This window comes from Dromaius novaehollandiae, chromosome 1 (assembly GCF_036370855.1).
Source record: "Dromaius novaehollandiae isolate bDroNov1 chromosome 1, bDroNov1.hap1, whole genome shotgun sequence".
NCBI classification, from domain to species: Eukaryota; Metazoa; Chordata; class Aves; order Casuariiformes; family Dromaiidae; genus Dromaius; species Dromaius novaehollandiae.
In genome coordinates this window covers 181,483,500-181,500,774 of record NC_088098.1, presented here as the reverse complement: position 1 = coordinate 181,500,774, position 17,275 = coordinate 181,483,500, and the positions used below count along the sequence as shown (strand labels likewise).

At 34.9% G+C, this 17,275-nt stretch overlaps 1 protein-coding gene across 6 annotated transcripts in view; it reads left to right on the top strand.

Moving 5' to 3' along the window:
• TDRD3 (tudor domain containing 3) overlaps nt 1-17,275 on the top strand; it is a 114,403-nt gene that overhangs the window by 89,113 nt on the left and 8,015 nt on the right. Inside the window, exon 13 of one of the 6 annotated variants that reach the window (XM_064504781.1) lies at nt 10,057-10,170. The exons of the other annotated variants lie outside the window; for them this stretch is intronic. Within the exon in view, the coding sequence (XP_064360851.1) occupies nt 10,057-10,125 (69 nt within the window). The 3' untranslated portion in view covers nt 10,126-10,170. Of the gene's footprint in view, nt 1-10,056; nt 10,171-17,275 lie in introns of those variants that run through there. 6 annotated transcript variants of the gene reach the window in all.

The following is a 17,275-nucleotide window of genomic DNA, read 5'->3' as shown; positions in this document are numbered from 1 at the left end:
TCATGTGGTATTTTTGATGTATAATAAAATTAAATTGTATCATTTGAAAATGAATACTTTAATTAACCTGTCAGATAAACAGTTTTATGCATATTTTCTCTCTAAAAGTTGTGCTTACTCTATTAAATACTAAGTGATTGTCAAAGTCAGATTTCTGTTTCATTTCATGTACATTGTATTTTGTTCTGTAAAGATCAGAAAACAGCCTTTTAAATTTATATTCTGAAGGTTTTTACTATATGTGTATGTATGGCTAAAAATAGACATCTGTTTGTATCATTATTTTATTTTGTATCACGATTTTATTCTTGTTTCAATGATTTCTTCTTTGCCAAATATTATGGTGGAGGTGTATACTTAGAATTTATTTTATGAGGTTTAGAATGTATTTGCCTTATGGAAGCTGAATTTTAAAAGGCTTTATTTATGAATGTCATGGAAATAGAACTACATTTTGGTTTAAAAACAAACAGGAATACACAATTTGCTGCTTATTTTTACTATAAAAGCTGCACAAAAAGTGTTCATGTTTGTATATCGATTCCTTTTCTTAATGATGAGTTGACTGTGCTTATTTTCATTTCTTACTTGTAGATCATATAGCCATGTTAGTACTGCTGCAGAGGCTGAACGGTCAACTACTGTTTCCTGCCAGTGGTCTTTACTTGAGTTGCTGCCTGTAGCTCTCAGGTGCCCTTATGGCCTCTCTTTTGTAGTTCAAAAGATATCTGAAATTCTTCTCTGCTGATATATTACTGTTCCTATGAAAATTTTCATTTTATTTATTTATTTTTTCTATCCTACTAGCTGAGTTGCGAGGTGCCAGCCTTCTCCTGTAGGATTGTTCTTCTCATTTTGACCCCTTTTCTGGGTTAATAATCAGCCTTTTCTTTGCACTTTTGATGATAATCATAAGGAGTGGCGTTTCTTAAACTGGAAGTTAGTCTTCACAGTCTAAGAACCTGACTTTAGAACTTTTAGCTGCCAACCTAAAGCTGTGGTCTTTCTCCATGTCTCTTCTGCCCATTTCTGACCACATGTTCTTCCTTGGCCCTCTCCCTCTCTATTAGATCATTCATTCAATCATGCAGCTACAGGATGAGTTCAGTGAGATGGAAAACTTTTTTTTTCCCCTGCTTTTTTTTTTCTTCACGTTTAGTTTGTTAAAGCTGACACAAAATGATGGGACAATGTGTGGCAAGAAGGTTTTGCTGCTGACTTAGCATAGTCATAACATAATGCTGGAACATAATGCTGGATCCTAACCCAGTCTTTGAGGCTTCCTTTGTTGTTCTTGGGGAGAATTAAGCGTTTTCAGGGGACCTTTCAGTCTGTTCAGAGATCAAAGATACCTTTCTCGGAGTGCCTTTTTCTCTGCACTGACTCTCAACAGACCCCAGATGAGTAGTTTGAATTCAGACAACTATGTTTAGATCGATAAAGTCAAGCAAGATAAATGCCACTCAACAACTTAGTGGTAAACAAAGGTTTAACGGTTTCTTTCCAAAGTTTTACTGTTTTGTTGCAAGGAGATCCTTGCAAGTATAGGATTTTTGTGGGAGAAAGTTGCACTTTGCTCTTCACTTTTCTGGGTTTGGATGCTAATTCTAGGTCTCATTCTGCCTTTGTAGATTACTTGATCACTCATTGGAGTCATGCTCTGATACTCAGGGTTCTCTTTTAAGCTGAACACCGTTGGTCACTTTTCTGTGTCTCAGTGTTCGTATCAATATAGAAATCTAGATAGCACACAAATGCAAAATGAAGTTCTCATGCTGCTTATTACCTAATTCTTTGTCATAAGATGTATATGACTTTGTGATATTTACTCCTTAGGGGAGAAAATATCAGATTTTTAAACTGCATTCAAAAATATCTCTTCTTTCCTTCCACTAATCTATGTTATCAGCAACAATGACCTTGTTTTATTAGAAGTATTCTGCTGAATTTATTTCAGTTCTTTTGAGTAATGTGGCTTCTTAACCATCTGTATTGAAGACTTGTTGTTACTAACATAGAAATATGCTATTTGTGAGTTCTGATGTCCTAATATTGCCTGTTTTTCAGAGTCCTTTTTGAAAGAATTGTTGATATTAGAAAAAGCTTTAGTGGCTTGATTTCAAGGCATATATATACATACATATACATATATATATAGCCTAATTTTTAGATTATTCTGAACTGTTTTCTCCAGCACGCTTTTTTGTGCTCATATATTGAATTTCATTCTCTGTCTCTGTCTCTCTCTCTCTCTTTTTTTTCTTCCAACAAACTGGTGAAAGTACACCAGTGCAAGAAAAGCAAAAAAACCTGCTGAACTAGTCACATGAAAAAAACAGCCAAGATATCATGGTGACCTTCTTTCAATGACATGCCTACCCTTTAAGCACCCAAGCTTCTGGTATATACTTCTGGCAACCTTCATAATTATCAAAATGAAAATAGTAAATTGAGGAAAATTCTTTATATTCTTAACCTTTTCTTTTTTTTCTTCCTTACCCCCTGCTGATTAACATACAGGTCTCTACACTCAATGTTCTAATACTGAACTGGACTGCATTATTTCAAGTTCTTTCTTTTCCTGGATGTAGATCCAGTCTGCCTAATATCCTCAGTATCCATTCTGCTTTCCACCTTCATGGAAAAAGATATAGCTAGATGATCTTAAGATTCCTTAAGAATTGATTATGGACACATTGCCCAGTTGCCCTGGGTCCTTGTGAGTTTTGAGCCCCTGTGATAGCCAACATGCTGCTACTTATCTTTCTCACTGCTGGAAATGTAGAAGATAAAGCTGTATTTTATGTAAGGTAAATCAAACAGCTAGTGGGGGGGATTTTTTGAATAATCACATACAATACCCGTATATGTAAGAACAGTAACTTTTTTTTTTTTTTGCTTAGCACTTGTAAAATATGTATTAGTCATGGGATTCATAAATATTTTTAAGAATAAAATCACATTTAGATTCCACAATTTTATAGTTCTTTGAGTCTCCTGTATGTAAAATTACAAAACTGTATCCTTCTGTTTCCCTACATGTAGGGGTGGTCACTTAATGAAAATATTATAGTCCCAACAAAAATTTCAGCTAAAAGCCATTGTAGAAATAAAAACTGCTTGTTCTCCTTGTAAAAGATGTAAGATTGTGGTAACAACTGAAAAGCATGGAATGTTAAGGGCCTTTCTGACTCACTTAATAGTCTGTTGTGTGGAAAAATTAAATAAAGGCAAGATAATACTTTAAAAACTTTAAGTCTTAATTTTATTCTCTCAGCTGTAGGAGGTTTTTTCTGTAATAAGTTATGAAAAAATGTAGCCTAAGTGCTTATCTTGTGACTTTTCTCCGAAAGCCAAATCCGTTTTTCTTTTACATTCTGCATTTCCTTAATCATTTGATAGGTTTTCTTCCTCAGTTTACACTTAGGTTTACAGTTTTTTGTTTTCTGTTATCATGTGAGGGAAATTAAAAGTGGTTCTTTTACCACCTACATATGTAGGTACCTTATTCTGATTCCTCTCAAGATGAGCTAGAGTTGAATTCATAAGAACTCTTTTGTTATACTACTTAAAAAAAAAAAAAAAAAGAGAAAAGAAAAGAAAAAAGTTACAAATGATATCTTAGTCTTCTCTTCTCGTATCTTGCACTGCATTTCTCTAAAGAGGTAAGAAGGCAGAAATTATTATCAAGGTATGTATATTCCTAGTTCTCCCATAATCTGTTCTGTTCTGTGCAGATAGAAAATCTACTTTGCAGCTCATTTGTTTTGGACCCTCCAATAAGGCAGGAGTCAAAGAAAGAAAAGAGCAGAGCGTCTTGGACTACAATTAATTCATGCCAGCAGACATTTTATTTAAAAAACTGTCGAAAGCACAAATTTGGTAATGTCACAGAGCCATAAGGGCTTCTACAGGTGTTGACTTCTCTTAAAAAAAAAAAAAATAATAATAATAATAATAATTCCGGCCCTTCTTATACCTGTCCCCAGTTTCAGGTAAGTAAAGAAGTAAACTTTTACAAAAACTCTGAAGGTGTTGGAACCTGTCTCCAACAATATAAGGAGCAATGCTGAAAACCACAGTGGTGTTAAGGATTTCCACTGCCTCTTTCAGGCTGGAGAAGGCTTTTGCTGGCAGCTTTGGCCTATCTGTGTTATGGGGGCCCTGAACACAATTCCAGGGTCTTGTTTTGCAATAGGCAAATACTTAGAAGGACTGTGTGCCACTTTTGATGGCTGCTCTCGCTCTTTGCCCTGGATGTTCTTAGTATGACACCATGCTCTTTTTGCGTTTTGTGTCAAGGAAGAAGTCTTTGTGAATAATTATGTAGATGGAGTAGATAAATCATTTGTATCTCGGTTGAATCTCTTATCTAGCTTCTATGCTCATTGAGTATACAAAAATGAAGCTGTTAAAATAAGATTTTGCAGTCTACTTAAGCAGTTCTAAGACTACTGTAGCAAAACTGCTTATCAATAGTTGCATCAGACAACAATTCATTGTTTTTAGTTCTTTGGCTTCCATACCATTAGGAAAACCTCTGGAATCATTGTACAGTTCTTAATTATCCATTGACTAAATGAACTAAATGAAGACTTTTTTTTTCAGTAGTTTGGGCTACCCTTACTTGTGAATGGTGGCATATATTATTAATTGATTTACTTTTAATCCTAAAATTTACTAGGGTAGACTTGATTTCCACAAAAGGCTTTCTCTCTCCTTTCCTAAAGCAGTTTAGATTTGGGGTGTTATTTTACGTGGATGTGCCTTTGATATCACATTTCATAGATATGGTGATTTCCGTTGCCTGTGTCATCTCAAACTAAAACTGAAAGGTATTGACCTTTTATAGTCTATCCCAGGCCTCTTTTTATATATATATATATTTTTTCCCTCCATTTCTTGCCAAAGACTTTTTTACTAACTGGAAATGTCTCAATGTCCCCTTAAATTTCATCACTTCTTCTGAAGAGCATTATCATACATTCCTTTACATAGAATCAACCTTCAGGTTATGTCTTGTCTTTTCTGTCAGGATAATTATTTTCTTTTTTGCTTCTGTCTGCTTTCAAGAGGCAGTAGTTAGACACAAATATTGTGGAAAACATTTATCCTGATAAACCGCTAGTAAATACTTTTCTTTAGCACCTCTGTCCTCTAAGAAGATTTTCAGACTTTAGTCTGGAATATAGACAGATGATCACAAGTTGGTATCTTAAGTTAATATTCCTCTAAAAGTTAGTGGCCCTGAGCAGAGATATAGTAACTGACCCTTGAAGGTGGTGAAGCTACCACCTTTTGCTTTTAAATAAACTAAAAGTGGGCAGACTTCGGTTGAGAGGAAGTAATTTACAGTTGGTGGCATAAAAGAATTGCTTTCAATGTTTTGTCCGTACCATTAGGCAAATGCGTATCAAGCATCGCGGAATGCGTTTTAGTTTTCCACTCAAGCATTTCGTATTCCTCAGACTATAAAATATCATAACAAGCTACTGCCAGTAATTAAGGTCAGAGTAAGAACACATTCTTCTTGTGGTTTGTAGTCATTGGGAACAATTGAGAAAGTTAAAATATGATACTTTGAGCATTACACTCTTTTGCTTTGTTTGTGTTGTGTTGTCTTGTCTTGTCTTGTCTTGCTATTAAACGTAATTGTGTCCCATGTCACAGGTGATTCGTTGGTGACTGCACCATAGGGACTCTGACGCAGTATGCTTTAACGTGTTTTAAGTACTGTTTTTGATCCTGCTGTTATATGATAAAAGTTCTTCCGAGTCTCATTTTGTGAGATTTTTTGAAGGATTTTATATTCAGATTACTTTGTACCGCATTTACTGAGGTTGAACACAAATTTGTCCTATTTTAGGCACTGTTTTTTATCTCAAAGCATGTTGACGAAGTCTGATGTGTAAAAATGTCTGGACTATACTTGACATACCCATTTCTCTTGTGATTTCCCAGTCTCCTCCACATCTCAGTTTTCTGAGTAGGTGCATTACATATGAAAAAGATGCACTGAATCTTCCTTGTACACTTAATGTTTGCAACACTATGATGACATACAAGTATTATCACCAATAATATCTGTAAACCAGAAGTCGTCCAGAATGGAAGAACTAAAAAAAAAAAAAAAAAGTTGACTGTGAAAGGAATTGTTTGCAGAAAAGTGATTTGTTTGCTTCATAACTTGAGAAGCATATAAAATTACTCCTTTTGTATCCTCCAAATATATATAGATAGATCCAGCTAACTATATAAATTGAGATTTTTTCTGCTGCCATTGTTTTGTTTTCTTAGGGCAAATTTTTGTAAAATTTATAACAATAACAAGGATTCTTCCTTTTTCTTCTTTTCTTTTTCTTTTTTTCTTTTTTTTCTTTTCTCTCAAGGATGCTTTCTTTTCTTGATATTAGTGGTATCACTTGAAAGTTCCTTCATGTCCCAAGACAGACATTTATAGATCATTGCTAAGTGAGTACAGATATGTCTGAGCTAGACATAATTGTTCACAATGTGTAAGAAACTAGCAGCAGTTCATCAGATTTTCTCAGACTATCTTTATTTAGAGAGCATAAATAGAAAATGAAATGCTTTGGTATGAAATTCTTCAAAATTTGTTTGCCTTCTGAGAACTAAGTTAGTATATGTAAATTTTTCAAAGTGTTAGGGGAAGTGGTATTTACTTAAACTTTACACAAAATGTAATGTTTTTGATAAGTTAAACAAGCTCCATTCATTTTAGAAGTGTAAACCTGGCCGATTGTGCATGTATGTATATGTTTTTTCTCTTTACATATTTACAAAAGAAAGGATGAGTTAGGACATGCTAGAAGTCATTTCAGTCCTAGTCTTGGTGGAGTCATATGGAACACTGAAATTCAGGTCTATGTTTTTCCTTTAGAAGATAGCTTTGGCTTTGGCTTTCCTTTATATTTGCTTTCCTTAAAATACATAGATGGATATAATTTTATCACTTCAGTGTCTGAAACTGGGGCAACCATGTTGTCCTAGTTTACATGGGACAGGCTTACGTTGTTTTATCTCTGAACATCTTGTGCGGTAACTGTAATTACAGAATTTTTAATGGAAACTCCCATAGTGAATATTAGTGGTCTTAAAAGCATGTCAAGAAGGTTAACAGCTCATAGAATGACTTTTTTGTATAGAGCTTTTTCAATTCAGGGCATTGCTTGACTTTCTGGTGTTTCCATTCTCTTAAGTTTAAGAAAGTAGACTAAACATAAGTGTGTAAAAATGACTCCATTTTCAGCCTGATGCCTTATTTAATAGGATGTAGAATTTCTCTGAATTTAAGTTTTATTTGATGTAGAAAAAATATTTCTTCAAAAATGTGTAATCTAATTTAAAAGGTACAAGAGTGAAGATTTCATTACATATCTTGGTAAGTTGTTCCAATTATTAATAACCTTCACTATTTCAAATATATGCTTTGCTCCTAGTGTGAGTTTATCTAGTGTAATTTTTTTTTCTTTTAGCCATTAGAGTTCAGCTACTAGATGCTAGAGCTGTCTATCAAAACTCTTTCTTTAGGCTGTGATCAGGACAGCCATTAACTTTTTTGATAAACCAAATAGATATTGTGCTCTTGAAGCCTTTTACTATAAAGCGTATTTTGACCACATATCCTTTAACTGTTCTTATAGCTCTACTTTGAACCCCAGTTTGGTAGTGTTCCACTTACTTTAGTGTTCACTGGAACTGGAGATGGTATTTCAGGAGTAGTTGTAAAATAACCAAGCAGAGAGAGGATGTTTCCTAATAGTAATGTCAGGGAAAAGTCTGTGTTGTGTGTCCGTCCATCTGTTGTTCCCCCCACGTCCCAGCATGCACTAGAATAGGAAATCTTTGTGATAATATTTTAACATTATAAGTATAGCAAAAACAGCACAATCAAGAATATGGTTAACATTTGTTTACTATATGAAAGCATACTTTACAAAAGCTAATAAATGTGGTAATACTTGTTTCTAGACATAATGGCAGACGGTACGGCAGCTCTTTGTACCCGAACCAAGAAGAGCCTTAAGTACACTCAGAAGATGCATTTTTTAGTTCAGTGATATCCAGATAAACAAGTTTGCAGGAGTGACTATTGGATATGGAGTGTTCTCCATATCTCCATATCCACTCGATCTCTTTATTACTTTCTTCAGCCAACTTATGCCGAAATTCATCTTCATGGTTTCCAGGATATATGTATATATTTTTAATTGAAGATACAGTTATTATATGCTGGTTGTCTAATCTTCAGTCTTGATGACTGGATCTGAAATAACCTCTTAGGCCTCTGATTCTAAGTCCAGTTTTGAAAAGAACCAAATATCTCTTGATATATTCCAAAGTTTAATAGTAGTCAGCCCCTGTAATATTCAGCCCTGTACATGTATGGCTTATTATTAGTAATGAACAGCATACTCTGGGGCTGTTAATTGAAAAACATGTGCATTATTTTTGTCAGTTATAGAATGTTGGGTCTTTTACTATATCATAATGTGTTAAGTGAAGAACAAGAAACTTTATCTTCCTTTCTGTTCCAACTTTATATAGCTTGTTTTTAAAAAAAGCAACACTTGTTTGTCATAGTGTCTGTATTTTGTCAAAAGTACGTTTGCCAGTAATTTTTTTAGACTGTTTAGAATTAATACTCCTGTAATCTTCTTGGATTTATATAAATATGTCCCAAGATGTAAAGGCTGTATGCTTTCCTCATTTATAGTACCCAATCTTTAATATACTAGCCATGGTCCTGCAAAAACTATTTTTAAATATATATGTGGAAGGAAGACATTTGCAGTTTTCTTGAACATAATTCTTTCAGAAATGTTGTTGATGGTTGGAAATACTTATTATTACTGTAATAAACATCTATCATTACTTGAAGCATCTGCCAAAAGTTAGATGAGTTCTAATTTATTGAGAGAGAAAAAGTAGAATGTCAATGATTTTGAGGTTAATTCCATATTCCTTTTAAAAATTAAGTGTGATGTTCAAGAGCTCTTTGCCAAGTAGAATAATTATTTATCAAAGAGTAAGAGCCAGTTACGCAATAAATTTTTGACGGTTATGTAATTTTTTTTTTCATGTTTCATGCATTTAGTATGTGTGCTATACATACTGAACATCAAGTGTAGGATCTTCTAACTTGGGACATGCTATCCTACAGGAAATATAAGAGACTATCTTAATTGCTCGGAATGATTGTTTCAGATTCTCCTATGGCTAGGAAGCACATTTATCAATTTCTTATTTTTATTTTTTTCCTCAACACCCTATATTCTAAATATTTTTATTAAGATCTGGTTAGAAATGTTATTTCTGACTTCTTACTCGGAATCCTTGAGCTTATTTTGTGTAGGTTCATTGCAGTAGGTATAAAATAATAATCTCTTGCTGAAATGATCAAAAAGGTTTGTATAGTTATTTTATGGCATCCTGTCTTCTTTTTCTTTCCTCTCCCTGCTGATCTCTTTTCTGTTGTCCTGGACACTTCCCTTCTTTCCCTACTTTGTCTTTGCTCTTATAGGACTTCCACTATGGGCCAAATGGCATGTAGGAGAAAATGAAAACAGGAGTGTTTCGCTATTGCAGTAATGTTTGTTCCTTTCCTGATGGAGCTCCCTCAGTGTACTTTCTCTCTCTAGCACAGTGATGATGAACCCGCTTGAGTAGTATGGCCAAAAGTGAATTTTTGCAAGATACTGGATGTGGACTTAGTGGGGTTTCTGTCCTTTCTTTCCCTCTTGGCCCATTCTGGTCTCGCTTCTTCTCCCTGCTCACCTAATGTGTCTCCTTTCCCTGGCAGTGAGGAGCTTTTACTCGTCTTTCTTGCTGGCCTCTCCCTTCCTTTCTTCCAGTCTATTGCCTCTTCTCTCATTCTGACTCTGTCTGACACCCGCTGGGTTACGTCAGCAGTCCTCCGTGCCAAGCATCGCTGCTGCGGAAGCTCAGAATGCCGTGTGAGGCGTGGCGTTCATCGCAATGGCGGTCATCGCAAATGACATCGTAGGCCACAGAGTTTCATCATCACTGTTCTAGGTGAGGAGAGGAGTTGAGCCCCCAGTGCAAGAACCCCTGGTCTTACACAGCAAGCTCCAAGCCAGTTAAAGGAGGGAGCTACTGAGCAAAGATTGATGTCTAGACCTGAAAAAGGACTTCCTAGCACCGTATCACTGGGCGAGCTTCATCAAGGAGGGAAGGGGAGTGCTGCAAACGTGAGTAAATTTTGTTTTGGGGGGATTTTTATTATGTAGTGCTTTGCTTCTTGTACAACTGAGAAGTTCTTAACTTTGGTCCTAAGCTAGTGACTAATTACATGTAGGCATGACAAATTTGCTCAAGACCAGATTTTAGAGCTTTGTAGCAGTTTACTGTAAACTGCCTGTAGCAGTTTAAAAAATGGTAATATTTATAAGGAGACTATTTTGCCCATTGTAGTTTTTGATGCTGCTGTAGAACTTGTAGGATGGCATAGCCTGTTTTTTTTTTTTTTTTTTTTTTTTTTTTTTTTTAATACTAGTTAAAAATAAATAGTAGGTGAAATTCTGTATGTTTTACGTTAAAATGTAAATGTTCAGCATTTATATAATGGAGGGGTATTGACTTTCAAGCTAATTTTTTTCTTTTTTTTTTGGTGGGGTTGTTTTGAGTCACTGCATGGGTAGTTTCACCTTTAAGACTTTTTTTGTTTGTTTTTCTTATTGCTGTGGCTATGTCCCTGTACCACCTGTAAGGACATTTTTTTTTTTTTTTAATCTAGGATTTGGGATACTTTTCTGTGTTTTAAAATTCTTATGTGTACTTAAATACTTTTTGCCGTGTTTTACTTTCTGGATTTGTTTTTGTGCAATTAGTCATTCATAAGCAAAATCATATACACATTCACTGTGTATATAAACTTCAGTTTGCTGTTGATGTTGGAGATAAATATATGCCAAATTTGGGCGCACAGAAGTGCATACCCGTGGAATTCTCTTTCACCTACAATGCCACCAAATTCCCTGGTCTCCTCCTTTTATTTAGCTTTTGATGATGGTTTCTGCCCTGGCCGCAAAGCATGGATTATTTCTCATGCTATTATTTAGTGTTTTCCTCATTCTGAGTTTTCCATCTGCAGAAATTTTTGTTTACTTGCGAAAATAAGCCCAGCTGTAAATGTGTGGGTTTTTGTTGTTTTTTTTTTCTCCAGAAGTATATGATTTTTCTTAAGAGTGAACTTAGTGCAAGGAAAAGGAAAGTGAATATTGAATTTTTTTCCAAGTCTACACAAGTCGTCTTTAGGCAATATGTTTAGGAATATTTCTGTACAACCAGTTAAGACTATTTTTGTCATATTTCCAGAGATCTTCATTCAGTTTTGTTTTCTGAAGTACTGGATGGATAGTTTTAAAAATGTTGAGATGGGGGGGGGGGAAGAGCATGGAAGGTGTGTGTGTATGTGGGGGGGAGCGATCAACCCTTAATGTGCACCTGATTTCAAAAACTGACACATTTACTGTCATAACTCCTGCTTATAGTGGTTACTTGCTACTGACTTCATGCCCTTAGGTTTGTTAATTATTTTGTTGAAAACGTATTTCCATTTCCAGTTTGTGGCTTGCTTCTTGCTGAATTGAGAAAATTCTATCTGCTGGATGAATGCTCTTTTCTATAGACCTCGCTTCAGTGTTTCAACTTTTCTTTTAGAAACTATTAAATATAAAGCTGTTAATATTTATAATTTGATATTTATACTGCTCGGTATGAAGAAGCTTATGTGAATTGAAATTAGCATTACTTTTATGTTAAGAAGTCAACACAAGCTGCTGGTTTTGGAATGCGATATGAATAACTTAAATTTGTATTTATGAGACTTAAAATTCATGATTTTTCTGTATTGAGAACATTCTGACAATTTGCAACAGGGAATGTTTGTGTCGCAAGCACAAATCTCACAAGAAGAATTCTACATTTATTTTTATTTGCCACAGGGAGTGACTGCAAGTATGAACCCCCTGTGTGATATGCTTAAGGGGAGCAGACAAGCTAGCAAAATGTGGGATAGTCATGCCCCAGGCCTACATTAACCTTAGCTTTATGGCAACTTGATTGGAATGTATGCTATTTAGAAAACAAACAAGTGCTTTGTCTTCAAAGCTGAAGAAAAGCAACAAAATGCTAAGAAATGCTTATGTCTGATTCCAAGTAAACTGCTGTGTTGCTTTTAGCAGTCTCAGATCTAACAATATGATTTTCCCTCTTGTCCATCCATCTATTTTGTATTTCTTGATTTTTCTGAAGAATCTCTAAGTCTTCTGTCATTTGGTTATTGAAGGTTTCTTGCCTCACAAAAATAAGCGTGCTGAAAATGAATGTTGTCCTAAAAGAACCTGTTAGAAATCATAACCATAGAAATTGTTTAAAGCTCAGCTGTTTTTGTCACTGCTTATTTTCCTTTTCCTCTGCTGAAAGGTAATGTAATTTAAAAAACTTAGTAGTGTATATCCCATTTTTTTCAGGATTACTGAATATTCATTATAAATTTAGTATCTTAAATTAATATACAACAAGTCTTTTTCTAGTGGGAAGAAATGGTACTAATGTTTATAGCTTGCTGGAGAAATGCATTGCAGAATTGTACAAAAATTAGGTGAGAAAATATAAATTTGACTTCTGATGTTTCATTAGTGGCAATATCAACGAAAGAGATTCCTCCTCATCAGTTTTCTTCGTATGCTAAAGAAAGGACTACTCAGGGAAGGGTCAACTTGAAATTTTTATTCCAAAAAGGAGAAGGTAGCGTATTTATGGCATAGCTCCATGCGACCTAGTTTTATATGCCAAAGTTAGGACCTATTTACTTGTTGCCCACCTGTGTTCCATAGAAACACAGACATACCCATAGAAGGGTCAGCTCCTTTTTCTGAATGTGAATAAGAGAAACCAATGGTTTGTGTGCATGTAGCTTTCAGCTCATTAGTCATTACTCAGAGGGCACATTAATGCCAACCTGCTTTAGTTTGTTAAAGGGTGCAACTGTGCACCTGAGTGGGGAAGGGAGGGGAATAGTGGAAACGAGAGTAAAGAAGGAAGCAGTGGGAAGAGAAAGGAAAACAACTCTGTTTTGGCAGTGGCAAGACATCACATTGGTTCAGCTGTCCATGGAATTACAACCTAGATGTCAGAAATAGGTTGTTAATTTAAGGTTGTCATATAGTTGATTCCTTTACTTAGTTTCATCACTTATAAAATACCTGCTTGTAGCATAACAATGCACTTCAAAAGACATAGACAGAAGCTAAGTATCAAGGATAATTGAATGCACCTGTGGATTTTCATATCTACTTTCTGAATGGCATATTAAAAGGTTAATTTTTTCATGTAATTAATACTTTAGAATTTTTAATAGAAATAATATTTATTGATTTAAACAGTCATATCCTTACAACTAATTGTGTAGTTTCAGCTCTGATATGTAAGACATTACTGATATGTCTTATTATCATATGTGTAAGATGCCAGAAGTATATTTTTCTAAAATTGTAATACTACCCTAACTCCTTTAAGGGTACATTAATAATGCTAATTTATAATAATAATTTTAAACATCATGTAGAAGCTGCTGCACTTTCTCACTACCTGTTGACAGCGGTGAGGGGTCAACACTATACAGGTCTGGCAGTATAATGTTGATTCAAAGTTGTCCCTTTTACTCACATTTTAGCTCAGAAATCTGTATGGATATGTAATTTCTAGACCCAGTCTGATATAGACATGTTGTGCTTAATGAAAAACTTTGTGTATATCCACACTAGAGAAAGGCATGGGAAGATTACCCTGTGAGAGGAACTGTTATTTTCAATAATATGCATAATTTGCAGAGAAAAATTGATCAAGAATAAATACGCTGAATTATTCTGTAACAGACACTTCAAAAAATGTTATTCCCACAAAGTCAATACTTGGTTAGACCCAAGATCCCTGAAAAATCTTTACATTACTGATAATTTCTACTAGGAATGTTCACATTTCATTTGATAGTAATTTTTGAAATTATGCCATAATTCTACTCTAAGTTGGTATAACTTAAAACTTATGCTTTTATTAAATAGTAAAAACTTTTTTTTTTTTTGCATTTAAGTGTTCAGATAAAACCTTATTAAAAGTTTAAAGGAATATTCTAGGCACTTTAGCCTATATATTTTCTTCCAAGTATGGGATATGTAACTGAATTTCTAGTAAATAAATAAATTTAAACAACACTTTTTAAAAAAACCACTGATTTGTTATTTATTTTAGCTTCCTGTATATTGTGTAATATACTGCAATTTTAAAGATTAAGTGTAGCTTTTCGTAGGAAATCTGATTTTTTTCAATATAGTTTTAGTCTGTTTGTGGGATGGGTGTTTTTTTTCCTTTTTTTTGATGCAGGAGGAGAATCTTATAGTCTACTTTATATTGATATGAGTATGAGTAAGTAGAAACCGCAAAAATTTGAGTATTCAAGAAGGTCAGCACTGGATGACTAGACAAGAGAAGGGAGGTTTAGGAAAGGAATTTAACCAGGAAAGCAAGACACCATGTGGTGTGCTAACAGCCAGAGACAGCTGTTGCTGAAATAGCAGGCAGTATGAAAGAGGCACAAAATCTGCACCAGGAAATGGAGTTGAAATGCACATGGCAGAGAAGTTTATTTTGCAAGGAAGGAAATACTCTTTTTAGTGAGTCCAGCAAGTTTTTCATGCCTTGAGTATGTGAGTGAAGCTTAAACTGATAAAATGGCTTGCCATTGCTGAAAAAGAGAATGCCTTATGCTGTTTTTGCCTTCTGTCTCTTTTGTCCCATGTTTCCTGACTCCACACTGCTCCTCTGGGCCCTCCTTGCATAGGCTTTGGTGCTTATCCCTTAATAGCCCACAGAAAACTGTGCACTTTCTTGTTGCAAGCGTTCTCTATATATTAACAAGTTGAAATGCCATAGCAGAAGGGCCCAGTGAATGGATCAGAACTTTCTGCCCCTAAGCAGGAAAGGAAGGCGGACCAGTGGAAGGCCACCTATTTGTAGGTGGGAACTGCAGGAGCTGCTAAGCTGTAACCTGCAGCTGCATCCTAAATACACATGAGCAGAACATGCAGCAGTCAAAGCTTGTATGTGTAATCCATAACTTCTGTCCTGCTCCTTACTGTCGCCACCCATTCCTTGCGCTATAAGTCATAATGCTCTCAGAAATTATGCAAGCAATAATAAAACCTATAATACATGTAACTACTCTGATTATGATCTTGTAAGTCTTGGCTCAGACTTACTGTATTTGGATCACTCTGTAAATTCATCTTTCTCTCAAAGGTACAGAACAAGGTATTCAGGCACTGTGGATCCAACTCAAAATGAGTGCTCATTTCAAGAACTGCACATATGTAAAAGTTTCCAAACATTTCTTTTGAATGCTCTGAAAGAAGTCTTGCAATTGAAATTCATTGAGAAAGTTTTTTGTAAGATATATATTTGGTTTTCTCTAATATTGTTAATTTTAAGGGTTATTAAAATCTTTTTAACTGTTGGATTTATGGCTGCATTCTGCAGTTGTGAAACCAGTTGAATTTTTGACATACTGCTGGTCACCTGGCTGGACTGGTGTTACCTGCTTGTTCACTAAGATCAGCTCATAAAGTATGGTAGCAGTGCTAGCTTTTCAAATTCAGGATATGTGGGCTCAACAAATAACACTGAGGGTGCATATATTCCTGTTTCTATGCTTATTAAGTTCCTGTCTTATGAGATGGAACAAAGATATCAATAGTAAGAGTAGATTTTTATTGAAAAAATTTTGAATAGAGGCTGAAATTCCAAAGAACTTATACTTCCCTTCTTAGTCTAAAAGTATTCAAATATTCTTTGTGAATGTGCTGCGAAAAGCTTAAAACTTTGAATAAAATATTTGGGGAAGGCAATGATATTCTCCCTGGGAGACACAGAAGTAGCTAAGAATAATTGTCTGTGGTTGAGCTTCTTTTGAAGTGATGACTTAAACAACAGTTAAATACACTTTTACTAGGGTAGAAATTTGCATTAGCACCTTCTATTTGCATACTTATGTACAAAACTGCTGCCTAATGGTAGTAAGTCAGGTTAGCAACTAATGGATTATTATTCTGAACATGCATATCAGAACATATCTTGGTTTGCATTTAGTTGACACATCAGGTTTTGAAGGCTTTCATGGCTACCAGCCAGGTTAACTTCTCTTGTTACATTGGATTTTGTTGCTGTTTTTTAAATAGGTACTAATTTTTCTAGGTTGACCTACTAGGAGGTTGTACCACTGATAACAAGTCAGTGTCTGCTCTTCCAGGCAAATGATATAGACACTACAGCTAAACTCTGGTCCAGGGCAATGTTGGATCCAAACCTATTAATGTAATACTTGTGTTAAAACTACAGATATACTTTCTATTTTAAGATTAACTGAAATCTCAATAGCATGTGAGGGTATTAAAATAGCCTTTTTTAATGTTCATAAGTTTTAATGATAATTTTTATGAGTTATAAAGTCTTTTTTTCCCCCAAGGATTTACAACAACTTCGTTATAAAATGGATTTTCTTCTTTTTCCTACAAGATGTGATTTTTGTTATTGATTCTTATTCAGAGATGATCTCCTTGGAGTAGGATTTAGATTGCAGTGCTTCCTGCATAGTACTTCATACAGCATTTCAAGCCCTTGAGTCAGATACTTGTAGATGAAGTGCTTGATGCTGATGACTTAACTCTCAATGAAGGAAATTCACAGAAGATTAGAGAAAATACTGTATAATAGGTGTGTCTGAGTTCAGCTGTTTTCAGTATCTCAATTTTAAATATGTAAAGAATTCTGATATTCGCCAACCTCTCTCATGCCATTCTAACCTGTTACTACAATAATTTCCATGTGCATTTCCTTGTTTTTTGTTTTTGTTTTTTGTTTTTTTTCTCCCTTCCTTGTGAACCTGTCAGTTTTCAGTATTTCCTGCAGTTGTGCTAAGTGATGGTAGTTGAGCATTGCCCTAGGTAGGCATAATGCAAATACTAGGAAACAGAATTCCTGCTTCCAGGATGTTAGACAAATAGTGTACAGAAGCTGATGAGATGGAGATAATCAAATATTTTTGTTTCTGGAGTAGTTCACTAACATAAAACCTTTATTGGTAATGGAACTTGAATAGCCTAGGAGAGGAGATGATAGGTTACAGAGGTTTGTGGCCACCTTTGCTTTATGAAATCCAACCCAGATCTTATATTGA